This window comes from Schistocerca gregaria, chromosome 8 (genome assembly GCF_023897955.1).
Source record: "Schistocerca gregaria isolate iqSchGreg1 chromosome 8, iqSchGreg1.2, whole genome shotgun sequence".
NCBI classification, from domain to species: domain Eukaryota; kingdom Metazoa; phylum Arthropoda; class Insecta; order Orthoptera; family Acrididae; genus Schistocerca; species Schistocerca gregaria.
This window is the reverse complement of record NC_064927.1, coordinates 204938811-204966641: the sequence shown is the minus strand read 5'-3', so window position 1 is coordinate 204966641 and position 27831 is coordinate 204938811. Positions and strand designations below refer to the sequence as shown.

The 27831-nt window shown below is 40.6% G+C and overlaps 1 protein-coding gene and 1 non-coding gene across 2 annotated transcripts in view; one reads left to right on the top strand and one right to left on the bottom strand.

Moving 5' to 3' along the window:
* Positions 1-27831, top strand: part of LOC126284139 (D-altritol 5-dehydrogenase-like) — a 190268-nt gene that overhangs the window by 119037 nt on the left and 43400 nt on the right. Inside the window, exons 8-9 of the mRNA XM_049982855.1 lie at positions 18727-18834; positions 23531-23681. Of these exons, the coding sequence (XP_049838812.1) occupies positions 18727-18834; positions 23531-23666 (244 nt within the window). The 3' untranslated portion in view covers positions 23667-23681. The remainder of the gene's footprint in view (positions 1-18726; positions 18835-23530; positions 23682-27831) is intronic.
* Positions 5929-6003, bottom strand: Trnat-ugu (transfer RNA threonine (anticodon UGU)). The gene has a single exon. It is a non-coding gene; the product is annotated as a tRNA-Thr (tRNA).

Sequence of the window (27831 nt, the reverse complement as noted above, 5' to 3'; positions counted from 1 at the left end):
AATTTCTTCGTCATCTGCAGAGCTAGTTGGCATATAAACTTGTACTACCATAGTAGGTGTGGGCTTCGTATCTATCTTGGCCACAATAATGTGTTCACTATGCTGTTTGTAGTAGCTTACTCGCATTCCTATTTTCCTATTCATTATTATACCTACTCCTGCATTACCCCTATTTGATTTTGTGTTTATAACCCTGTAGTCACCTGACCAAAAGTCTTGTTCCTCCTGCCACCGAATGTCACTAATTCCCACTATATCTAACTTTAACCTATCCATTTCCCTTTTTAAATTTTCTAACCTACCTGCCCGATTAAGGTATCTGACATCCCACGCTCCGATCCGTAGGACGCCAGTTTTCTTTCTCCTGATAACGACATCCTCTTGACTAGTCCCCGCCCGGAGATCCGAATGGGGGACTATTTTACCTCCTGAATATTTTACCCAAGAGGACGCCATCATCATTTAATCATACAGTAAAGCTGCATGCCCTCGGGAAAGATTACAGCCGTAGTTTCCCCTTGCTTTCAGCCGTTCGTAGTACCAGCACAGCAAGGCTGTTTTGGTTATTGTTACAAGGCCAGATCAGTCAATCATCCAGACTGTTGCCCCTGCAACTACTGAAAAGGCTGCTGCCCCTCTTCAGGAACCACACATTTGTCTGGCCTCTCAACAGATACCCCTCCATTGTGGTTGCACCTACAGTACGGCTATCTGTATCGCTGAGGCATGCAAGCCTCCCCACCAACGGCAAGGTCCATGGTTCATGGGGGGAGTATCATCTGCTTGAAATCAGAACAGTGTATCCATGGTCATTTTGGTCCCACGACCAAGGGGTAGAAAGAATGGTGTAAAGCTTGTAGTGTTTTGCTTTGCTGTGTTGTATTCAAATGTCACAACAGGCAGTATTGTATCCCAGTCTCTTTGTTCAACACCATCATATGTCAAAACCATAACCGTCAATGTCTTATTAAAGTGTGCTATGAAGCCATTCACCTGTGGCTTGAAGATAATTATGCTGTAGGGAATGTCGCAATGTGGAATTATCTATGATACTAGTCTTGACTGGAGAACTTTTCCACAATCAGCGATCATTACACAGGGTGCTCATGCTTCAAAATTATGTCTTCTACAAGAAACTTTGCAATTTCTGGAGCTTTGGAAGTTGGCTCAGTTTTGGTGACAGCATAAGGGGCAAGTAGTGAACCTCCCCAAGATGCTGATTCCAATTCGATGGGATGGTGCTTATGCACGTGAGATTGATAGCACATGCCACAGAGATAACTGCAGTATGTGCTTTGCTATTGGCATCCCTTACAATGGCTCACATAGTCTCTAACAGATCAGTTGAGACATGGCCAGTAATGCCTGCAATTGATTATGTTTAGAGTCTTCACAAACACTAGCTGACCAGATATTGCAGTATCATGAAAATACTTCAGGATAGTTGACAGTAGATTATGTGCTATGACCAGCAATCGTTTCCACCCCACTGGATCACAGTTCCTCTTATGCAATAGTCTATTTACTATTTGACATTCTCCTTTGGTTGGTTCCTCCTCCTTGGAGGCCTCTATGGCTTTCAGTGGTGCTGAATCTTCTCTTTGTCCAACAGCAATGCCATTTAACGTGATCATAACTGAGATTTCAACACTCCTGCGTTATGCTAAGTGATTCTCTTCTACCCTTCTCTGAGCAGGTAAGACAAAGTTTGTGACAATTCACACTGGTGATGATGTAGAGATTGGTGAAATGAAACAGGTGGTTCTGGAGGTAAAGTTCAAAGCCTATCTATGCCATTTTAAGCATTTACAACAACCCAAAATGCAATCCAAATCACAAACACAAGTCAGGCAAGACGAAAACTCTGCAATTCAGTGGCCCATAATGAAAGGCTTTAGTGACTAGTGAGAGACTGCCTATTAATAGACGGGCTGTGATATTCAGCAGTGAACACTCGTCAGAGGGTGATGCCACCTCACATACTTTGGGCAGTGACCGCCCCATGCATGCACAAGCCACAGCTGTCACCTGGAGCCCTAGTACCTCTAACATGCTCTCCCTATAAATACTTGGGCTAGGTGGGGAATCAGAATCACTACTGGATACTAAACCCCTCCCTCTTTAATCAGTATGTGCAGCTGAGAGTGGTTTGGCATGTGGCAACTTCACCAAGTAAGGTGGGAGAGAGCTGCAGGAATTTCCTCCAAAGACTTCTACTGATCACAAGAGTCCAGAGTTCACCTTGGACCAGCCTGTAGGCAAGTGGGCATTGATGTGGCAGAGAAGGGACCAACAGGTTGGTCTCCGTGGGCACCAAAGGCCAGTAATGATCATCATCCATCTATGGTGAATCGAAGGGCTCACCAGTGGCAGGGGTGGGAGCCAGAAGCAGCATGGGAGCGTTTTGACCTCCATTGACTCCTGTTAGTGGTCTTTATCAACTTACTATTGATGCCTAACATGAGGGCGGATATTGTTGTGGTAAAAGGCAGGCTGGTGGACTGGCTTGTCCCTGGAGAGGTGGTGGATGGCACGTCCAGTCAGCAGTGGAGGAGAAATGAGGTGGGGTGGTACATTACATTGTGGATGGATCTGATTACAGTGCCAGACCAGCTGCTCCTGGCCAGCCTCAATCTCAAGCATTTGCCTCTACCTGTTACTGATGACAACGTCGTCGGCTGATACTCGTATCCGAGTTTTCATTTCTCTCCTGAGATTTCCTTTGTCATGGTTCAGGTGTGGAAGTGTCGTTGATGGCTTAGCAATCCAATCCTAGCATGGAACAGGTGGCCACAGACATTACAGCTGATGGAAGGTGGAGGATGTGGCTGAGCCTTGAGGAGTTTACATCTCCGGCATTTGTCATTCTCCATTCTTCGACATTCCAGCTCAAAGTTTTGAAGAACATTTGAGGTAAATGAGTGCCAGCAACTTTGAGCTTCTGCTATTCTGGACCAGTTACTCAGATTGATGTTCAAGTTTTTCAGATTTTTCTTGTGCTAATCCTTATAACTTATGAGAGGGGCACCTCGTGACCCTTTACCTGTGCTCACTTCGCTGTACAGCATTTGGCGTGGAAGTCTGTCATTTTTCATCTGCTGGACATGTCCGACCCATCTGAGTAGACGCCCAATGATAAGAGCTTCCATGTTATACATTTTTGCTTTCTCCAGAACAGCTGTGTTGGATATGAAGTCATCCCATTTCAGGTTCATGATATATCTTAGATTCTGTTGGTTGAAGCGTTCTAGTTTCTTCAGATCACAGCAATATAACGTCCAGGTTTCACAACCATATAGCAGGGTGGAAACGACTACAGCTTTGTACACTGTCAGTTTGGTGTACAGTGTTAGGTCTTGATAACAAAACATTGAGCCCAATGGAGGTTCTGGCTGAAAGTATGAGCCCAGATATGACTGTGTGTGTGTAAGTGATGGGTCTGCTGAGTCAGGTGCAGCAGGTCAATCAGGGTGTACGATCTGCGCCAAAGAAAAATTTTGGCTGGGCTACATCCATTCACAGAGGTGAACCAGTAGGTGGTGAAGAAACTGTGAGTGTTTCCCTAGAGCTGGCTGTCACCAGCAGTTTTTGCATATGTGTCTTGAATTTTCCAATCATCCATTCAGCTTCTGAGATAGGATGGAACAGGGTAGATCAGTGCCATTGTGCCAAGAAAAATTCTGAAACTCTGGTGCAGTGAACTGAAGATTGCTGTTAGAAATCAGGATGGAAGGGACCCAATTTATTGTGAATATCATGGACAGGGTGCGGATAGTAGCTGCTGTAGTACTTTTAGACATTTGTGCAATATATGAAAAGATAGAGAGGGCATTGACAACTAGTAACCACATTGCTCCTTAGAATGGCATGGCGATATCAGTTTGCACTCTTGGCCAGAATTGGTCAAGGCATTACCAAGGGATGAAACGCTGTTTGGGCTGAGTGGTTGTGGGTACAGGCATGGCATTTCCAGATGGTGTGTTCGACGGTGACATCAATGCCCGGCCAACACACTACACCACATTATTGTCTTCATTCTGTACATTCACCAGTGTGTAGTGTGGAGGAGCTTCAGTATATGGGAGTGGAGCATGGGAGGAACTATTACCTGACATTTGGCATCATCTGCTGCCAAGAAATTGATCCCTTCAGTGACATTAAACCTGTGCCATTAGGAAAAATAGGTGCACCATATGGGTCAATATCCTTAGTCAAGTGCTCCAGCTAACTCCAATGTGCAGTGAATAATACCCTGAGAAGGAGATCATAGGCCATTTTTGCTGCTTCTTCAAGCAATATAATCAAAAATTCATCAAGGTGTTTCTGAAACTCTGGTGCAGTGAACTGAAGACCATTTGTGTCTAAGGCAAAACACAGGGCACCTTAGAACAAATTCGGAAAGTGTGTCAGTGTTGGAGTGCTGCATGATGGGCCCATGGATCTCTTACGTACAGTTACAAACAATATGTACCATTGCAGCCACTGCACAGTCTTACTGGGAAGTTTTGAATGGAGGCTGAAGAGTGAAATAAGGGGCTTGTGGTCAGTGATCAGGTGAAACTTAGACCAAAGAAAGATACATGATACACCAATATGATAGCCAACATTCCTTTTCAATTTGCGAATAATTCCTGTGTGCTGTTCTGTGTCATTGGCATATTTATGGCACAGTGCGACACCAATGCCACAATTTGGTGCAGCAGTGGCAACCATTAAATGCATGCCAAGACAGAATGCTGCTAAACAAGAGGCTGATCCAAAGCACTTTTTATACTGAATGAAAGCCTTCTGACACACCTCTGACCATATAAATTAAACACATTTTGTACACAATTGATTGAGCAGATGGGAGATGTGGGCTGCTTGGAGTACACTTGGCATAATAATTTAATTTGTCAATAAATGACTGTAGTTCTTTGAAGTTCTTATGAACTGGTAACTTAGTGATTGCATCCACTTGATCCTCTGTGAGTGTGAGCCATTCTATACTTAATATATGTCCCAAGTACTTGACATTCAGCTGAAAGAAACTGTATTTCTTGAGGGGAAAACACTGAGCCTGAGCTTGGATACGCTTTAACATTTGCGGATTTTGCACGTGCCAATCCTACATAGCCCTGGAAGCTAACAAGTCATCTAAATAATTAAGCAATTGGGGATACATTGGATGAGTTGATCAAGATATCTCTGAAATATTGGAGGAGCACTTGCAACCCCAAATGGCACCCTTTAATAATAACACATGCCAAATAAATACTACTCACTAAAAACGTTTTCATCTGACCATCTACAGGCAATTGGAAGTAGACATTGGCAAGATCTATCTTTGAAAAATAATGGCCCCATCCAATTTAGCCAACAATTTCTCTGGCTAAGGAAGTGAATACAAATTGACATTTCCTTGAGGATTGACAACAGGCTTAAAATCACGACAAATGCGAAGTGGTCCATTGGGTTCTTAACTATGGCCATGGGTGTTGCCCACTGGCTGGCTAGAGAATACTGGGGACATAGCAACCATCACACTTCGCAACCTATCTTGTCCTGCTTGAATTTGTTCACACATTGTGAAAGAAAATGGACACGATCTACAAAACTTAGGCACTGCCAATTGTTTTAAAGTTATGTTGGCCTGGAACCCTATTGCACACCCTAATGTAGGTTCAAACAGCTCCTTAAATTACACACACAATGTATCAATTTCTGTGAAGGGAAATACAGTGGAAACTAGATTAACCTTGTCCTGAAGTTGAAACCCAAAAAGCACAAAATGGGCATAAACCAAAACTGTTAGTATATTCGAACATGTCCAAAGTACAGATACCATTTTTGATATTGCATCTCTCTAAAAATGAAATTACAATGAAATCCGGACCATTAGCTGTTTATAGGCCTTGATAAATATCAATGGGGACAATTGAAGATGTGTGCCCTGACTGGGATTTGAACCCGGGATCTCCTGCTTACATGGCAGAAGCTCTATCCAACTGAGCCATCGAGGACACAGAGAATACTGCAACTGCAGGGACTTATCTCTGGCACACCCCCTGTAAGACCCTCATTTCCAGCTTACTGTCCACAAGCTACATTTGTAGTGCCCCTGACCACTATACTCATTACTCACAGCAGTCAATCTACCAATTCCTGTAAGAGATTGAGCAATGTGAGTGCATCCGCACTGAAGAAAATCATTGTTCGGTAAGCCTTATTTATGTGAAGATGGTATCTGTTCTTTCGGACATGCATACAGGAATTGATAAATATCAACAGGAACAGTTGAAAATGTGTGCTCCGTCTGGGACTTGAACCTGAGATTTCCTGCTTACATGGCAGATGCTGTAACTGACTGAGCCATCAAGGACACAGAGGTTAGAGCGACTGCAGGGACCCATCTCTGGCACACTCCCCGTGAGACCCACATTTCCAACTTAATGTCTTGTAAGGAGCTAATCGTCTGGATTTCATTGTAATTTCATTCTTCGAGAGCTGCAAGATCACCAGTGGTATCTGTTCTTTTGGACATGTCCAAAAGAACAAATTTCACTTTCATATAAATAAGGCTTCCCGGCCAATGATCTTCTTCAGTGCAGATGCACTCACATTGCTCAAACTCTGATGGGAATTCGTAGATTAACTGCTGTGAGTAATGAGTATAGTGGGCAGGGGCACTACAAATGCAGTGTGTGGACAGTAAGCTGGAAATGTGGGCCTCATGGGGAGCATGCCAGAGATAAGTCCCTGCAGTCACACTATCCTCTGTGTCCTCAAAGGCTCAGTCGTATAGAGCATCAGCCAAGTAAGCAGGCAGCCAATGGTCTGGATTTCATTGTAATTTTAGAACTGTTAGTCGTTTTTCAAGCGTTGACTACAAGCAAGGTTAATTGCTGAGCTTCATTTTATACTTAGCTTGGGCGATGATTTGACACTGTGTGTCACCACTTTGCACTCAGGGAACTACCACTGTGAGGAGCCAATGCACCTGTATGTGTCCTAATTAATCAGAGACACTGCTGTGTGTGTGTCCAACTGGAAATCCACTAGTTTCAGCAGTTTGTGGCACACAAAACAGGTGATGTCATGGAAAGGGCAGTGACATTGCTGATGCTGTGAGATGGATCTGAACATGATTTGACAGCACAAACCTTTTTGGGGTGCTTTAATAGTGGTGGGGAGGAAAATATTGTGTGAACATCCTCTCATTTTGGGACATGCCGATGGTGAACAAAGCGCTCCATCTGTCCATGTCTACCAACGATAGTATGGGGGGTTTCTAACTACTGGACTAATGAATGAGTGCTCCATAAATTGGATGACAACATTGATTGGAAGTCTTCACTTCACTGTAAATCACAATGGCAACTAATACTACCAGCGTCGACCCAAGAGGAATTATTAAACACAATTTGCACTGATGCAGCTACTTTGAGACGTTTGGCAATTTTTAACTCATCATTAAAGGTGGGTTCAGATGCCTCTAGCGCCTTCACAATAATATCTCAGTCAGATGTGAGATAGGTAATAATGTCCGGATTAAGGTGTCCACCTATGATGCACCACACTGTTGACAGGAAAAATGACACTTGCATGCCAAGCTTTGTAAGTCAGTAGCCCATGCTGCTTACGATTGCTTATGTCGCTTAAAACATTGATTAAAATTGAGCCTAGCTGCAGTGATGTGAGTCTGATGATTGTAATAGTCAGTCACCAAACCAAAAATACCAGAAAAAGCATACTACTATGATCTGGGAGTGGGTATAACTTCTGCACCACTTCATACAGTTTATGAATAGCAGACAGTATGCGCATACACTGACATTTAGAGTCACTATTTGACTTATATTGCAGTGAGGAACAAAGCAAAATAAATCGACCTCCTAATCTCATTTGCCTCATCAAAACAAGTGAATGGCGAAAAGAGAGGCAACCAAACTGAAGTTGCCAACGCTGGTTGTGCAGAAGTTGTAACTGCTGTTCCTGGCAGAATTCCCAGTGCTTTGCTTGCTGTTGTGCAGTTCTGTTGCAGCTGCTGCTCTCACAACTTCATAAACTTGGTATCCTTGACTCACAGGAATAGTTGCATGGTGATAAAAGTTCTCATCACAACACCTCTGTGCTATTCTGCATAGGTAGAGCACAATTTATAACTCTCACTGGTGGTAATGTAGAGACACGCAGAACAAAACAGGTAGTTCTCAAGGTAAATGAAAACAGAGATCATGTAGTGATCGAATAACCAAACCAAGTCCAGAGCATAGCAGGGTAGCCTCAAGCATATACAACAATCCAGAGCAATCCAAATCATGGACGTCAATCAGGAAAGGACAAAACTTGCTACTGAACTGCATGTAACTAAAGACATCAGTAACTAGTGAGTGACTAGCTAGCAATAGCTGGGCTGTGATATCTAGAAGTAAACACTTGTGAGAGGACGGTGGCACCATTTCATGTTCTGGCCACATTGGCTGTGGCTAATGTGGGTCCAACTTGTGGCTACTGCCTGGAAATCGAGTGTCTCAAATGTGTTGTACCTGTCAATGCTCGGGATAGTTGGGGAATCTGAATCATCAACAGACAGCAGAGTTTATCTGAAAGCAGTCAGTGTCCTTTTGTTTGTGTCTGGTTTTGTATACCACTGTGACATCATGCTCCTGAAGCCTGATGCCCATCTCACCAACCAAACTGACAACTTTCAAGTTCATTAACCAACACAGAGAATGGTGGTCCATCTTAATTGTGAATAGTTTGCCAAATAAATAAGGCCGAAACTTGATGATTGCCCCCAAACAACTGCAATGTGTTCTTTCTTGGTTGTAGATTAGTTCTTCTCAGAGTTGGAGAGCACTCTGAAGCATAAGCTACCACTCTCTTAGCACCTTCATGAAATTTCATAAGAATTGCACTTAGCCCATAACTATTAGCATCAGTGTGAAGTAATGTCTTGGCATTCACGTCATAAAATGCTAGTCCTGGGGATGATGTTAGTGGCCCCTTAGTAGCAAGGAATGACCTCTCATGAACCTTATTCCAGGTAAACTTGGCATTTTCCTGCAGTAGTTCTTGGAACAGAAGTAATTAAAAATCACCAGCAGTACAAACACATTCCAAGTGAACCTCTCGCATCACGAAAAGTGCTGAGTAGTTGAAGATCTGTGACCGCTTTTATTTTCTGTGGGTAGCCGGGGAGTCACACAGTTCAAAGGACATAACTTTAAAGTTATATTAGCCATCACTATGAAGGCAGCCCACAGCTCGTAGTCTAGTCTGTTGCTATCTCTGCATTACAGGGTCCCGGGTTCGATTCCCAGCCGGGTTGAGGATTTTCTCCGCCCAGTGACTGGGTGTTTGTGTTGTCCTCATCATTTCATCATTATCATCAACAACAACAACAACAACAACAACAACAACATTCATGACAGTGGCTAGATTGGACTGTGAAAGAATTGGGACTTTGTATGGGCGCTGATGACCACACAGTTGAGTGTCCCACAAACCAATCACCACCACCACCACTATGAAGGCAGTATTTTTCCAGTCAGCTTTGTGAACCCCAGTTTTTTGTCAGTTTCCTGTCCACATGTCCACAGTTGAGAAATAGTTTGCTCCTTTCAAGCAGTCTAGGGATTTAATCAATGCTCACCATTCAATAGGCATGTCTCTACATGATTTTTTTCAGTTGTCGGTAGTCAATGCAGAAGTACCATGTACCCTTCTTCTTCTTCTTCTTCACAAGGATCACAGGTTAGGACCAAGTATTCTCTGGAGGTTCAATATGTCGTCTTGCAGCATCTTCTCCACTTCCTCCTGAATTATCCATCATTCTGCTGGCAACATTCAATATGAGCACTTAATAATCGGTGGATTTTGCCCAGTGTCATGTGCTGCTTTACCTTGAGCTGCTTGATCTGTCTTTACTCCATTGTAGTTTGAAAGTATACAAAAATGGACACAGAATAGCTATCATTCACTGGCATTGTTCCTCCATCAGCCCACATTGTATTGTCAGTCAGATAGTACCTTCCTCCCCTGCATTGTCTGTAGTTGTAGTGGAGCATGGTTCTTCACTGATACATTATTTGCCCTTCCTGGATGGGTTTGCCTCTTCCTATACATGTACATTTTGGGATGAGTTGTGGTTGCTCATGACAATTAGTGATCCAAAGTTCTCCCTGACCAGCTACATTGCTTGCTATCGTTGCTGGCATCTAGATTTCTTTTGTGAGCCTGTGTAGCTTTCTGCAATTGACAAAAGCTTCACAGTTTAACTGAGCTTCTAGATTGTCAGCTGGAACTTGTCTCATTGATGGCTGTGGGATAATTATATCCTGAATGACAAATAACTGCCCAAACCAGTGCTTGTCATGTGTGCTTGTTGGGATCCCTTTGGCAGTCTGATCTTCAATAGACTGAGACTGCTTGTTATGCCTGCAAGAAGTGCCATCCAAGACTAACATTATGACTACATTCTACTAATGTGAAAGTTTCAAGGGACTACCTTCTGTCACTGGTAGCTGTTCTTTCAAAATGTGTCCCTGTTGGCTGGATGTATTTCCCATTGGCAAATTTCAGCACAATCACTTTTGTTGTCTTTAACTGACAACAATAACCATTCAACATTACAGGAAAGGAAGTTCCTGCACAGACTAGTGCCTGGATTGGGTGGCCATCTGTGATGACATGATTGAGATTTCCTGACATCTGGGTAACTGTCATACATTGGAGATTTTCATCTGCAGCAGCTATTGTGGTTAGGGAGAGAGTGAATGTGAATTGTTCAGAGCTGACGTAGTTATGCTAATACACATTTAGCCACAGCAGAAATAGTAAGTCCAGAAATGCACACTGGTATTGGTGAGTGTGTGTTAAGAAATTTTGTGGCAGTTCTAGAACACTGATTGAAGATTCATTCCTTTGAGTTTTGGTATATGGCTTGATATTCACCTCCTCCCAAACGATGTACAACAATGCAAGTGTGGCTGCATTAGCTATTCTCTCTTCATGCTGACTTTTTCTCCAAAAAGGTCCATTTAAAATGCAAGTCCTTGTCACATCGTGATGTGGAGATTAGGATGTAGCTTGGTAGGAAAATGGAAACTTGTGACTTCCACTTTTTGTAGATGTCAACTAACATAATGTTTGAAGAGTGCAAGTACATATGCCTTTATCGCACCACCTTAAAAGATCAACAGAAATGAATATTGGAGGTGGGGGGGATTTGAAGTACAAAAAAATTGATAGTATAGCTTTCAATTTTCCGTCAGCCTACTCAGATGTAATCATACCTCCCTATGATATCTTTGCCACACAGGGATGGAGTGAACAAGAATCATTACAAATAAAATATTTATATGTGTAGGCCATTTAAAGAATCTACACAACCCACTCATTCACCTCCTCCCTCCAGTGTATACTGGCATGATCCATCTCACTGGAAGTGAATATACAGTAATGGTCACCTTTTTTGTACTTTAAACTCTTGGCCTGTCAGGGTAATGAGACTTTTATTCACAGCCAACTTTATCTCATTTATTCCTGGAACTTGTCATTACATAACATATATATCTAATGTTGTTCAATACACAATTTACAAATTATTACTACTACTATTTAAAAAAGGTTCTAAGGGTTGCATCAACAGGCACATTTGAATTCAGAGTCTGTAGTTTGATTATTGGAATCTAACTGCTGCTATTGTGGCAGTGTCTAGTGTGTGTGCCTCACCTAATGTATGCTGTGTGCGAACTTGAGTTTGTTTATGCTGTAATTAAGCTGAGCTGTCCATGAGTGTGCTACAATTTCATTTATTTACCAAACGTCAATAAAAGTGTCCGTCTCATTGCTGCAGCATGGTGTGCTGAGGTGGAACAATTGATGCTGTGGCGAGGAGGTTCATCATTTACAGCGAAGGCATTTGTTCTTGTCATAATCCACATGTTTCAGTCGTTGAACCAGGATCACACTATCAATATCCTGAAGACTCTTGAATGGGTTTGAGGTAAGTCTCCAGTGCCATTATTCGTTTCCATACCCTCTCTGTGGAAGAATACCTGAGTCCACCGAGGATATAAATGTTCATTACTGCCCAGCTCTGGCACACATTTTTTATGGGAACACTAGGAATTATGGGTTTCAAACCTTCACAAAATGTTCGTAGCACATTTGCAGTTATTAGATCACATATGAAGTCTTGGATAACATATTCAGCTTTACATTGCATCATAGTGAATACATTTCATCATTGTTATGATAACCTAAGTACTTCCACTTAAAAACATACTGAAACAACAGGTTTGTGTAGTTTTTACTCTGTACATATGCATTTTCATATGGAATTTGCGTTTCTTTACATAAATATTGTACAAAAATTTACATAAATAGTGTACAGAAATTATACATACAAGACAGTTAATATTACATGCATTCCTTCTGATTTTATGTCACATAACTTTTTTGACTTTTTTATCACATTTTGCTCTCGGGCATTACCCTTTTGAAATTTCATTTATAAACAATCTTCATTCATAGTCTCATCTTGCTTTAACATTACACAGATTGTCGTTTTTTCAATCTCATTTTCCGGCACTGACAAAGTATTTGCATCCAGCATTATTACTGGATGTGCATGAGCTTTGTGTTCATACATCGCACCTGACACAAGTATCCATCATTACAGATGCTGAGGAAAGACAGACTCATAACATGAAATTGTGATAAGCCTACAAAACTACATTTCGCTACATCTCTGACATCTTTACAAGGATCTGTCTATTGGTCTATAGGAAGTGTTACAGACAGGAACAAGCATTCATTTTTACTCTACCACTGCAATTCCTCCTTCATCACAAGAATTGTCGAGTACATCATTTCATGACTATCTGCTAGTGTTAATCCACTTACTTTATGTTTACTATCAACTGATACATTCCAACAGTACAATATTGTGTTATGCAAGAGTCATCATCAACTGTATGCTTCAGTGTTGGTGATTTATACTTTCTTTTGCTACATGATATCACTCTTGTGTATTCAGTTGTGCATGAACATGGCTCTAGGAGAATTGTGCCAATGAACACTTGTAAAACAATGTTGAGACAGCTTGTGTTCATGTGCAAATGATCTGTACTAACTGTTGCTTGACACCCTTCTCAGTCACATGGACTTGTAAAGCTTGGTCTGAACCCTTTTGATTTGGTAGCACAAGACCTAAGTTCAACCTATTCATACATCTGGCATACTACAGCTTTTTCATACAGACATTCACACCATCACTTTCAAACATATTTTTGTACATATAAGCACAAGACCTAAGTTCAACCTATTCATACATCTGGCATACTACAGCTTTTTCATACAGACATTCACACCATCACTTTCAAACATATTTTTGTACATATAATTATTTATTTTAGCATAAGACCTAAGTTCAACCTATTCATACATCTGGCATACTACAGCTTTTTCATACAGACATTCACACCATCACTTTCAAACATATTTTTGTACATATAATTATTTATTTTCAGTGCAGCCCTTATGCTTTGGTGTCAAACACCTAACTATTATGTTACCTATTTTACCCAGGACGTGACTCTGCACCATTCACTAGAAGGACACTTAAACTAAGTGCATAGTTGCCCGCTGGCTGGTAATACATCACACTTTCAAGATTCATATTTTCAATTTATGTCAGTAAGCAGTTAATTCTTTATCAAATTTTTTACGAGTTGTAAGAGCGCACGTCTGTTCTGTGGCTGTCATTTTGACTTATTGTTTTGAACCTGGAAAGAAAAGTGTTGTCGTAGGTGGTGTTTTATATATCCCCTTTCGTGTAGCACGTAAATAGCAACTTCTATAAACGGAAATAGCTTGTACAATGTATCATAGAGTGTAGCTAGTTTTCTGTAGATAGTGCTTACCTCCACCCATATATTTATTCCTTAGCTTAGTTCTTTGTAATTTCTTGATCTTAGTTTAGTTCTGTAGTGTAGACATTTTATTTCCTTAGTAGTCAACTCATATCATAAGGTTTTCTCTAAGTGTAGATTGTCTGGTACTTCATTGCTAAGGTATGATCATCATCTGGTGGCGATCCACTGGCCTAAGCTATGCTGTGCACATGCGTGAAGTAGTCAACCTTAAAGCTAGCTACTGCCTGTGTGCATTTCTGTCTTCACTCCACTTTGTCACTTGCATGCACTGCATCTCAATTGCATGAGGATGGCACAAATAAGAATCGTTACAAATAGTTATTTATATGTGTAGGACATTTAAAAACCAACACATGAGCCTCATCTCCATAGATGGCTGCCTCTCTTACCTTTCCCCAATTCAGCAGCTAAGGAAGCAGTTGGTGCTCTGTACTGCAACATGCAATGGCTACATTGTGTCAAGGAGTGATATCATCCAGGGAACCACATGTGCTTCATCCCACAGGTAGACTATAATCGTCTGCCAGGTGATTGGCACAAATAGAAGTGTAGTGATGAATAACGTCTGGTGATATAGCAGTAATTGAAAACTCTCTCTCTCTTTCTCTGTACTAGCAGACAACACATCTAGGGCATCTACAGTAGAAACACACTGGCATGTTGTCTTCTGACATCCCAATGTCTGTTCTTTTGTGGCGCTTTATACTCTGAGGAGGAGTTGGTTGTATGTGAGTTGGTTGTATGCAAGTTGGTCGGATGGTGTATTGTCATCTAAGACTGCAGCATAAGTTTGAATCGTCCGAGACCATTTATCACAGCATATTATATTGACGCTGGTGACACAGATTTACAAACCACTTCTTCTACATTCTTGTTTACCTCCTGATGCATGGGGTCGACAGTCATGGCTGTTATCCCTCGCATATTCAGAAAAAACATTTGGGGGTCACTCGTATTTCTTTCATTTGACTTTCTTATGCTGCATTTTCTTGATGCACTAGCTTCGCTTAATCAATTTGTCTGTTGATGTGTCATCCTTTACCATAAGAGACCAGTACACATCTTCTGTGGCTCCATTAATCAAGTGTAAGATTTTTTCAGCTTCTGTCATATTTGGTTCAAAATGTGGCATAGGGCTAAAACATTATGTACGTAGGACTTTGTCATTTCCCCATGATGCTGGGCCTTTATCTTCAATTGCTCCTCTGCTAAGTGGACTTGCTACTAATTGTCACCAAATGTTTTCTTCAGCTCAGCCTGGAATTTATTATAGCTATTCGCTGTCCTTGATCCCGCTTAATGTCCCACTGCAGATGATAGCAGAGATCGCCCTTCAGTTTACCTATAAACACATTTTATGTTTCCCAACTGAAGCACCCAGCATCTCCACCAAACTACATCATGTCATAATCAGAAACAAGTCTGAATCTAAAAGCAGTGTCATCAAAGAAATACAGCACTAATCACTGAGAGCATGTCTAATGCTTTGGACAACGAAGTGGTGAAGTATGTGTATAAACTCCCACTTCTTTAATGATACGACTTGCTTGAGATTGTCCTTTCCAAGTCCAAAACGAACATTAATTAAAACTCTCTTTCCAACTCCATTGTTCTTTTGTCACTACAATCGTCAAACTTACAGAGCAGCACTGAATAAATAAACATTCCTTGTTCTTTCACTACGACTTCCATGGCGCGACTGGCAAACACTTGCCGGTGCCGTTCAACCATCACGTTTACAGTTGCCTCATAATAAACTTCAAACCTGCACACACAGTCAGGTGATGCACAGTAAATAAGTTCTGTCCCACTTATATTTAAAATATCGGTAGAAGGCCGAGTGGTTCTACAATTTATGCGGAAATTCTCAAAGAACTACACATGTTTATTATGAGCACCAATGTACTGCCAAAACAGAACTTACTTCCAGAATGCTGGTATTTAAACATACTCTGAATATTATACATTATGCAAACATAAAATGTTTCAAAAACCTACAAGAACAGATAAATATTACATAACAAATAGTCGCAGATGGTTGGGTTTGAACTGGTGACCTGTACCACACCAACCAGAGATGGTAACCACTACATCACACCGTGTGCACTGCAGCTAGATGTAATAGTATTACCTGATGTCACACCGCAGCAACAGTAGCAAGAAATTAATGTGGCAACTAAGCACATTAAAACTGTCAGAGAAATAAACTCATCGGGAAAATAAAATCACTCTTTTCTGTGCAGTGTATTTAAACACATCAGCTTTCTCTTACCTCTTTTTGAGTCCACTAGGCCCACATCTATAAGAGGGGTGGGGTATTGGGGTGGGGGGCAGACAAAAGGAGATGGGATTATACAAAATTTTTGCCAGATTGCTACATTAGTAAAAGCCAGTTGTGCTTAATAGCATGGAAAATGCGTTGTACGAACACTAATGCCTAACCAGAGAATAAATGCAGGATAACTGAACTGGTGATTTGGGCAGGGTTATCGAAGTTATCCGGAGAATAAGTTTTTACAATGGCAGTTATAGTTACGGAATTGTTTGTTGAAATGAGGAAGGAGCAGAAATGGGGCATCACACAAATTATGCGAAAGAATATATCAATTCGAAATTTATATAAAAATTTCGTACTACTGCTACTTTTCGATCTCATGCCTGAGAAACTGGAGCATATGAATGAAATGTGAATCTATTACCTAACAAAAATTTTTGCTTGCAATAGGTCTATTAGGCATTTGATATTGGTACTTCATGAGTTATATTCTGTTGTGTTATTTATGTAAATGAGGTAGATAGAAATGACCATTTGGGCCAAAACAGTCTCACTTATTTGACATGTGTTACAATTGCTGCAATATTGGAAAGGCCATTTCATTTTATCTAGCAAACAGTGACAAAATAGATGTAATCAAATTGAGAAACCATACCAGTCTTCGGTACTATTCATATTAACAGCTTTTTCAGTATTAAACAATGACATTTTGATTTTTCATGCAGCAAAACGTTTGATGAACTTTGATGAGGTACTAGATTCTTTTGCAGAAAGGAAAGAAAATGCTAGAGCCTAAGGACTGAAGAAAAGTGTGCTATCTTGCTTGTTTCTTGTCTTTACTGGTTTTATGTTTCCTATATTTAATTTTAAATCACATAAAAGAGAAAGTTATTAGCTAATAGGCAAGAGAGAGTGCAAATTTTCTAGAGAGTTCTTATTCTCCCGGCCACAAATAATCCCACCTAGTATTGTTAGTTTTATAAAGAGGGATAAGATGTCAAACTGACCTACCGGGAGCAAGAGAGACACCACAGGACATTTGAATTTCCACTGTTCTCAATTTGGTTTGATGGTTTCCATTACAAAACAAACATGTTTGAATTCCACAGAGCAAAATACAATGAGGTACGGTAGAAGAATGCTGTGTGAGGGAGTGTGGCACTGCACTTTGGCACATGTGTCATATATCAACTAGCACGTGTCATATTTTCTCGAACATATATGCTTGATACATAAAACTCTTCAGAAAGACGTGTGCTACAAAATGAACATATTTTTGAAAAATCAATTTTTTTTAAAATTTTTGGCATCCTATCTCAAACACTGGGGGAGAGGGGGGGGGGGGGGGGGGGTCAGGAGTCCACTGATCACAGTTCCAGCACTATTGACTAGGTGTAATCTGTATTTCCTCTGGTAGCTGAATCTGTTGCGGATCTCTTCCTATTTATTTCTGCATCACATTTATTGCCATACTATTTTATTCAAGAGCTTTTCGACTGTCTCCTAGATGTCTCCAAACCTAATAAGTTTGATTTCAGGTTGTTTGATCAGTCTTAGAGGTTGTTACATGGTTATCCTTCCATATGAATCACTTAGTGGTACTGTCTTATCTTCGAGGAAATGGGCTCATGTCCTAAGCTCTCTTAGAGGCAATGGTCACTGAGGTGTCAGTGTCTTTCATGTTACCAGAGCATGGCAAATGTTTGGCGAACATCGCAAATGCTTCAATTATCTCCAGTTTCAGGCCTCATTATTTGTTTTTGGCAAACAGTAGACTCAAAATATTGGTGGACCGAGGCAACTGCATGTCAGGCTCCTTAGTGTTCCTAGGAACTTTAACTGCCATAGCAGCATCTTTTTCACTTGCTTATTTCACACAGATGTGAATATTTGTGAGTGCCATATTGCAAACTTTTGACTTGTAGCAGTCATGATTTAAAGAAATCAGAATGATGTTAACAGGTAATTTAACCAAACAAGGTATGCTTCTGCAAAAAAAATTATTCTTCTGTGATCCTGTATTTGTGTTTGTCTGGATTCTTAACAGCAGCTCAGTTGAGGACGTGCTTTGGTTTATATCACTATGTAATAATTTACTGATTATACTGAAATAATCAGCAACCAGTTGCATAACAGAAATCAAATTTCTTAACCAGTTACACTCCCTTAATGCCCTTCTTCATAAGGTTGTAACTAGCACATTATTTGCTAGTGACAACAATAAAATGCATGCAGCATATTGCTGTGGTCATGTGGTTCATAGTGCAGGCACTATGCACCACATGACCACAGCTATGAACCACATGAGCACAGCATGCGATAGTTATAACTTTCTGAAGATGGGGAGTAACTGCTTGAAACTGGTTAAGAAATTAAATTCCTTTTATGCAACTGGTTGCTGATTATTTTGATATATACAACAACAGTTGCTGAAAATGCACAAATACTAGATTTACTGATTGTAATCATGTTGAATGTAAATTAATAAAATCCAAAATAATTTCTGACTATGATTAATTTTTGCAGCCTGTCACCATTTAATATTTTCACAAATGAGATAAAAGTCACTGGTTCCCTTATCAATCCTTATGCCTTTGGGAAGGCTCTTACTTGGGCTTCAGTGTTGGGGCACAGGTAAGAATAGTAAAATTTGTGTTAGTGATACTACTCTGAAATGAAAGACTTTAGTCAATTGAAACCTAATCAGAGAAGTCAACTGTAACCTAATCAGATATCCTGAACACAAAGAGAAAAACATTTGAAAAATCCCAGTTCCATGGGAAACTGCAGCAGTAACATTCTTAAATTATCTGTATACTTGTTTTAAATTGAAATAAGGGTTTCTTATTGGTGCAATTCTCAAACATTGGGTAACCATATGTGACAAGCTTCCAATTGTCTTTGTTAAGAAAAATGTGAAATAACCAAACAAAGAGTTTCATCTGTTTTGTAAAAAGCATTATAATAAATAAATTTAAAATGTCAGTTGCACTTTTTGATCTCTTAATTCAAAGAAACTGCCTGCTTCCATATATTCACAGCACTGTAAAATGAACCCAATTACACTGTTAGTATTGCTGCATCTTCATTTCAGCAACACCACTGAAAAGCAGACTTTGTTTACAAATACTGTAAATCTGATAACAGAATGCAATGCAGACTATCCATTATCAGATGAACAAATATTGAGAACAGAAAAACACTCAAAATTGCGTACTTTTCTTATTAAGTAGAATATAGTTGACTTTCGAAACAATGGTCTTACCAACTGAGTCATCTGAAAATACCTCACACCTTTCTGAAAGCACTTTCCTACCAATTAGGCAATTTGAGTCTGCGTGACATTCGAATTCAAAGTTATATGGCACAATAGTTTCTTCATCATGGCCATGGCCGACCACCTGTCCAATGCTCATAAAAGTGTACTTACACAGCCTGTGTGTATGTATACCTTGAGCTATTTATTTTCATTGTATTATGATGATAAAAACCATAACATTTAGAGATGACCTTTAGATGAATAAATAAATCAAGTTTCAAGGGAGGAACAAGATTTGGATGTAATGTCTCGTCGGTGACATGACCATTAGAGAAAGAACACAAGTTCTGTTAGGACAAGGATTATTTATTTATTGCTGTATTTATTCAGTTTATTGACTTATTTTCTACACAGACGAGTGCTGAAGATTTGATTCATAGATCAAATAACTAACGAAGAGGTACTGAACTGAATTAGGGACATAAGAGTGTTATGGCACAACTCAACTAAAAGAAGGGATTGGTGATTCTGAGGCATTGAGGCATCAAATAATAGGAGGGGTAAGGGGGGAGGGGAGGGGGGGAGGAGGGAGATAGAGAGGGGGGAGAAGGGAGGGAGTTAAAATTGTAGAGGGAGACCAAGAATGACTATAGTAAGCAAGTTCAAATAATGTGGGTTGCAGCAGTTATGCAGAGATAAAGAGGCTCACACAGGATAAACTGGCATGGAGGTCTTTATCAACAATTTTTTGACTGGAGACAACAACTTTCTACACAGTGTGTTTGGAAACTTTCCATCATAAAAGTTATTTCATTGTATCACTCAGTTTATAAGCACATTTAGCACAAAATGAACACACTATGAATAGAAAGCTAACCTATAGATACCCATCAACAGCCCACTGGTTGATGAGTGTCTTGGAAGACTCTTCAGGTTTACTTCCTGTACTACTAGCAGTGATTGCACCTATTGCTTGTACAAACCATGCCTACTGCCACCAGTATATTCCATCACATTGGTAGAATTCTTGCATGGTTTTTATAATATAATGTGATTCTGAATATCACATGCTCTATTCTACTTGAATTTCCTAAACAAATGAAACTGCAACAGCACTTTTAAATTACTATGTTGCAATCCATTGCTTAAAGTTTATATGAACATTCGGGTCTAACTCTTATGCTGCCTCTAGTAGCTGAAACCTCAGTAATCCTAGGAGCCGTCATGATGATGTGGATGATGCAAGTTAAGGTGACACACTACTTCAATTATTATGCCATGCATTGCTGCTGCAAGTAGAGCACTTCACTAATTCAACCATTACTTGCTTTCGCATTGTGTTATAAATGATATGTCAAATGAAAGAACAACTCAAACAGTTTTACGAAGAATCTTATAAATGTTCAATGTGAGCACCGTCTGTCAGGTGGCACACATCAAGTCTGTAGCCGAGTTCTTCCCAAACGTCGATAAATGTGTCTTCAGTGATTGTAGCAAAAGCTGCTTCAATCCAGTTTCTTAATTCAGGGAGGTCTGCTGGTACCAGAGGCACGTACACACGATCCTTGATGAAGCCCAAAAGGAAAAAATCACATGGCATTATGTTGGGTGAATGTGGAGGCCATGCAAAGCAAGCCCTGTCATTGGGCCCCTTGCGGCCTATGCAGTGCTTGGGTACAGTGAAGTTCCACCAATCACAGATTGCGGCGGAAACATTGCGGGCAGCACATGTGCACTAGTACCAAACACAACTGTGAGTTGCTGTTTCATTTGACATATCATTTATAACAGTGAGTTTAATGTAATAAATATTATAAAGTGTTAAAACACCGATATTCATTTACAAACATCCTGTATTTCCATTATGCTTACAGAAGTATTCACTGTACAACTGACAGGAGACTTAATCTGGCAGGCTATTCACAGTTTTCCACAATTCTGAGTCTTTAGCTATAAAATTTAATCAGTAACCTTTTTCTGTCTTTGGTCTGTGTGGCTTGTGCAATTGACACTGCAATAACATATGCTATGGGAAACCAAAAATACTGAATTCACATGCTACTTCCTTCAGCATTGTGTTCCAAATATGTGTTGAGGATAAGGGCTGTGCCCAGTCAGTAGATGAACCATGCCTCGATTATGTGAGGCATGTTACAGTTTTACACTTTCATGAATATTTGGGAAGTTTTGGTACACCTGTTGACCATTATGAGATGAGTCCTTGTCACTCTACCAGCTGCTAACACCTGAGCTGGATTTCATTATAAATTCCATTAGTGGTTAACTTCTGGACCTCCTTCAGCTTACCCAGCTATTATGTGGCAATGAGACACCTTGTGGTAATGTCTAATGACTAAAATTATAAGCAGTGACTCAAGTGGAGTAGTTAGAATTTCTCCATTACACTTATGACCACACCCATCTGTACACTTCACAAGCACTGCACAGTTGGTTTGACTATGAAGTTTCTGCGATGCTGGTGATGGCCACAAATATGGCACTCTGAAAGGATAACATTGGAGAAGAAAATTGCTGTTCTTTTCAAAGAAACAATTTATGTTAATCAGTTACAAAAAGCCTAAGTGTGGATTGCCACTCCTCCCATGCCACAAATACTGCTATATCTCACTCACTTAAAAGACGCATTCACATACATGTCTCCTGCATCATTACAATGTGCCTCTACTGCAAGATGCAAGATTCAATTGGTACCAGATGTCAGAGTGTAATACAGTACTCAGTATGTCAACAGTTTTCTGTAAAGCTACACGTAACCATGGTCACTCAGTAAGGCTGGGTATGGATTTGGTAAACCTCAGGTTTCTAAGCTGTGGTCTCGCTGATGCTACAAGTTCCCTAGTACTGTGAACTCGGGGAATGCTTCAAAAAGCACCACTGGTTATTATAGGAAGTATTGTGTTACTTGGAGATTCATCATGAGGATGGTGCAACAATCTATTTAAAAAGATCAAATTCAAGGTGATTTGCACACCAATAGTGTAAACAGCTATTGAGGTGAAGCAGCCGTTACTGGTTAACTACATCAGTGCCATCAGCAGCATTCCACCGTTGTTCATGAGCAGTTTCATTCTGAGCCTCAGGCCACAATGCTCACATGCTGTTTTGTGATGTTTACAAATAATATTGTTCAATGTTAGCAACATTTCCTTCATCATCTTTTAAGAAAGTTTTTTAAATAATGTGTTTACAATAATTGCCACTGATTTTAAGTCTTTATGTTTTCCACAAGAAATTATTCATACTTTTTGGAAAAGAATGGGAGAATAGTTTCAGCTTGTGGAGATATTGGGAAGGCATACTAGAAAAGGGGCTCCTTTTTTCTGCAAGTAGAGCAACTGTAAGTGGAAGGACTGCATGGGAAGTACTTTCTCGCCTGGAATAGGCAGTGGCTGTTGAAGTGCAGGTATTCAAGATGATTGGCAAGTTTGATGTGAACAGATGTACTCGTGGGGTCATTAGTGAGGCTTATGTAAATATCCAATCAGGTAGCTTGCTCACGCAAGTAACATCACATGAATTGAATAGGGGGAGGCACTAACGTCCTAATGGAATGAGGGTATGTATAGGATATAAACATCACTGAATCTGAAACGGGTGAGGCGCAGGATTGTGCCATTCAGTGTCTATGGCAGAACCATACCTGTAATGTGTGTGGAAATTGTCAGTGGTGGTTATTAGGAAGGAAGTTGTGAGTTTCCGTAAGACAGGCATTGGAAAAGTAGTGGAATAACAGTGGGCACAGGAAATGTTGGCGAGGAGAATGTGGCATTGACAGTGGTTAGCAGAGTGCTTAGTGGCCAAACAGAGAGAACAGTAGATCTTAAAACAAAGATGGAAATATTCAAATTTCATAAATTGTCCATTTATCACTATTTCTCTTCAAAAGTAAAACACATTCAAGGTATTAGAACTATGTCAGATTGTCAGTGCTTCCTCAAGCAATCATTGTTTTTTAAAAAAATAAACCTACTATTATGCAGCAGTTCAAGAGAGTATGAGAATTGCTTCAAGCAATGTTATAGTAATGAGCTACTACTGTTTCGATTGCAGGTATCTTGATTTCAACAAATTGGGTGTTGTCTCATACCCATTGAAAGAGTACCAAGAAGCTCTTGAGACAGCAAAGAGTGATGATGCAGCAAAAGTAGTCTTTGAGTTTGATGTTTCTGATGTACCGACTCCATAAATGCCTAAAGTAAAGGTAAACAATCTCACAGTAATGACTCACATATCAACCATTTATACAGCTTTTGTTTATGCTAATGCTATGTACTAAAGCTACAATCGTTAGATGATTTTAATAGAGGATTATACTTTTATGAAAACCAAAAGTCCTATATGAAATGCAATTTATGGAAGGTAACAATCTACTGTATGTTAAAGCTCATAACGACACAAATAAGACTGAAAATGTCTGTACACTTTCGGACCTCCTCCAGGGCATGCGCGTTTGTGCATGCACACACTCTCTCTCTCTCTCTCTCTCTCTCTCTCTCTCTCTCTCTCTCTCACACACACACACACACACACAGAGAGAGAGAGAGAGAGAGAGATAGAGAGAGAGAGAGATAGAGAGAGAGAGAGAGGATATACACTGCCTGACAAGTGAAGGATCCAGAAGGAGAAGAGGACATGAAATGAAACTTCATGGGTTATGAGGATATGTGATGTTATTACAAACATTACAAAAGCAAGTCATTTAAAATGAACTTGGCAGTATGAGCCCACTATCAATATGAAGTTGCACCCCTTCTGGCTTGGATGCATGCACTGATCCAGTTGGGAAGGGTGTCAAAGCCATTGAATCCTTTCCTCAGGTCAGCTGGTCTAAAACAGTAGTACTCTGTTCTTGATGATGCTGGCATCCAAGTTGCTCCTACAGGTTCTAACTGGAACAGATCTGGGAATCTTGCTGGCCACAGGGGTACTTCACCATCACACATACAGCTCATAGATACACATGCAGTGTGTAGATGAGCATTCTCCTGGTGATAAATAGTACAATGACACTATTGCATCAGCAGTAAGACATGAGGACACAGGATGTTCTTGCTGTACCATTGTGCCATCACAGTTCCCTTACTGACTAACAGCTGTGTACTAATATCATACTCCAAGGCTTCCCACACCAGAGTGCTATGAATAATACCATTGTGCCTCTGCAAAACATTGGAAGAATTGAAATTTTCCCCAGATCTGTGCCATTCTACTAAAGACGGTCATTTGGGACGGTGCAGAACCATGATTCATTGCTTAACGCAATGTGATGTCATTCTTCAGCATTTTATGCTTCCTGGTCACGACACGACTCCAAATGCAGCTATTCATTTTGTGGTGTTAAGGAGACCACACCCTGCCTATGTAACACATGTTAATTTATGCAAGTATTTGACCCATTTCTGAAAAAAACTATTTGATACATGACCTTAATATTTTTACTGTATGTTACATGATGCTAATAGAGTCAACTGCACTAAAATCTACTATATCCATTTTATAGTTTTTAAGAAATACTTTTTTAAATTTATTAACAAAAATTAATAAGTTTTTTCTGCAGAAAATATTTTTTCTTTCTGAAAATTTCATTCATTAATCTATGATAGTTTCTGATATAATGGGGCATATGTGCTGAAAATTTTAATTTGTGGGAAATTGGCTTTAAAGAAAAAACTTTTGAAATTTGTTACTTACAGTTAATTAAAACTGTCGTGCTGCATATGATGGCCCTTCTTTGGCCTCTAGCAGGTTTTCCAGCTTCTTTTTCGTCTTCCTGGATGTCTGTCTTGCTTTCCTGGCCATATTAGATGCAGACCTGTCTGCATCAGCTATCCTCATTTTATCGCACTGCTGCAGCCCAATGATCATATTTTCACCAGGATTAATTCCCAGCTTTTTCAGTACCCAACACTTTCCAATAATACCACAACTGAATGTAATAATGAACTCCTAGTTTCATTGTATGCATGCCTACAAATACAGTTTTAGGAAGACGTTTCCAAATTATGGTGTTGAAACATTCATTTCGGTTCTGTGTCTGCCCATGCAGACATTTACTTAGAAGGTCAGGATGAGCCAAGTCTCTACAAATAGGTTTAATTGCTGTAATAACAGCAGCAGGAAGAGAATGCTTGTGAGAATAATATTCCCCAGTTGCCTGAGCCCTATTGTATTTACTCCATGTATTTTCTCCTGATGGACACAATCCATGACATGGCTTACCATCAATAGAGGACTTATGGAAGAATATGGCCCAAACATCTCTCTTCATTGCCTCCAGATTTTCTTTATTTCTCCTAACTGCCTGCCCATAGTACACCTGCACGTTTTCTATAACAACTACTCGCAATCACACTTGAACAAAACTAGCTACGTGTTTGAAAGCATGTTGTTTACAAATATCAGAAACAAAGGAATACCGACCATTGCCATTCCAAGGATATCCAACACACTCAGGGGGGGGGGGGGGGGGGGGGGGGGGTTGTGGATACTCTCAAGTGCAATGTAGGGGGAGATAAAGATCTAAAATGTGGCACATAAACACACGTGGTAGGAAAATGCTCTTTAAATGCTCGAAAAAAAAATTTTTTCAGCAAAATTCTTTTCAGAGAACTTAAATTAAACCTTAATCTATCGAAATATGATGAAAACCGAAAATAGATGTTCTTTTTACCTGAACCACGGTGTGGTCCTCTTAACTCCTAACTTAGGCATAGGATCATAATTCCCTTGTGGCAGCTACTGGCCTCAAATCAATGGTGCAGGATGACACAGAATGTTGCAGGGAATCCACTACTTGTTCGTAGATGGCAGGTGCAGATGTGAAGGATTTACATCACGCTTGGTGCACAACACATTTATCCTTCCTCGTGGGAGGTCAGACGTGGTTGACTGGAATAATGAAACAGTCTACCCTTACATTCTCATGAAGTCCAACATCTGGCCACCATCACATCCGAATGCCTCACAAAACTGGATATTACAAGAGTTGACCAGCTGGCCAAATGGAGATCCAAATTGGGGTAACTTTCAAATTCTGTTAGGTGTTGATAACACCTGTCCACATTGCTCCAGATGCTCAACATGATCTTCCCCATTCACTTCATCTGGTACCTCCTCAAACCAACACACCACCTTCCGCAATGTCGACCTCCATCTCAAAGGATGGTTACACAAGTAGCTCCATTCCTAAACCAACTGCCATCCATTCCATACCGAGAAGTCCATTCCATGCAGTCTAGCCATCCCTGGTTGTCACATCTGCAATGACGAGCAGTCCTCTCCACATATACCAAGGGTCTCACTGAAGCCTTCACAGACTGAAATTGTGTACTCATCCTTGTACAGAAACAGATCTCTTATGCCTTGTCCCTTCAGTTATCAACCATCTACTCATCTACCCACCATCCAGCCACAAAGGTGCACTCCCTTCGTGACTCAGTACCAACTAGGACCGGAGCAACTGAATCACATTCTCCACCCGGGTTTCGAATGTCTCTTGCCTTGCCCTGCAATGAGGAATATCCTACATACTATTCTTCCTGCCCCTCCCACAGAGGTATTATGCTGCCCACCGAACTTACACAATATCTTTGTCCATCCCTACTTCACCCCTAACCCAAATCTTTGCCTCATGGCTCATACCCCTGCAACATATCTACATGCAAGACCTGTCTTATACATTCTCCCACCATCACCTACTCCAGTCCAGTCAAAGGCATTTCCTATCCCATCAATGGCAGGACTATCTGTGAAAACAGTCATGTGATCTACAATCTAAGTGCAAACACTGTGCTGCTTTCTGAGTCTGCATGATAACTAACAAGCTGTTTGTTCACATGAATGGCCACTGGCAAACTGTAACCAAGAGACAGCGGACCCACGCAGTTGCTGAACATGCTGCCCAACACAATGTGCTTCTCTACAATGACTGCTTCTCAGCATGCACCATCTGAATCTTTCCTATCAAAGCCAGCTTTTCTGAACTGCACAGTTGGGAACTACCCCTCTCCCCGCAGTATATTCTTCACTCTTGTAACCCTGTCCTCAACCCTCACTAGTACCTGTCCTCAACTTACCTATCGCCTTCCCTGCTACCACTCCAGCACAATGCAGATGTATTTCCACACCAACTCACCCATTAATCCTTTACCAGTTTTCTACTTTTCTGCCCCCCCCCCCCCCCTCGAAACCTCCTGACTGTACCTATCAGCCCTTAACTGTCCCCACTATGACTCTGCAATCTCTCCCCCCCCCCCCCCCCCACACACACACACACATCCCCACCCCACACCACCTACTTATCCCTACCACCAGATTTCTGCTCCCATCGAGCACAGCTATGACTGAGTTTG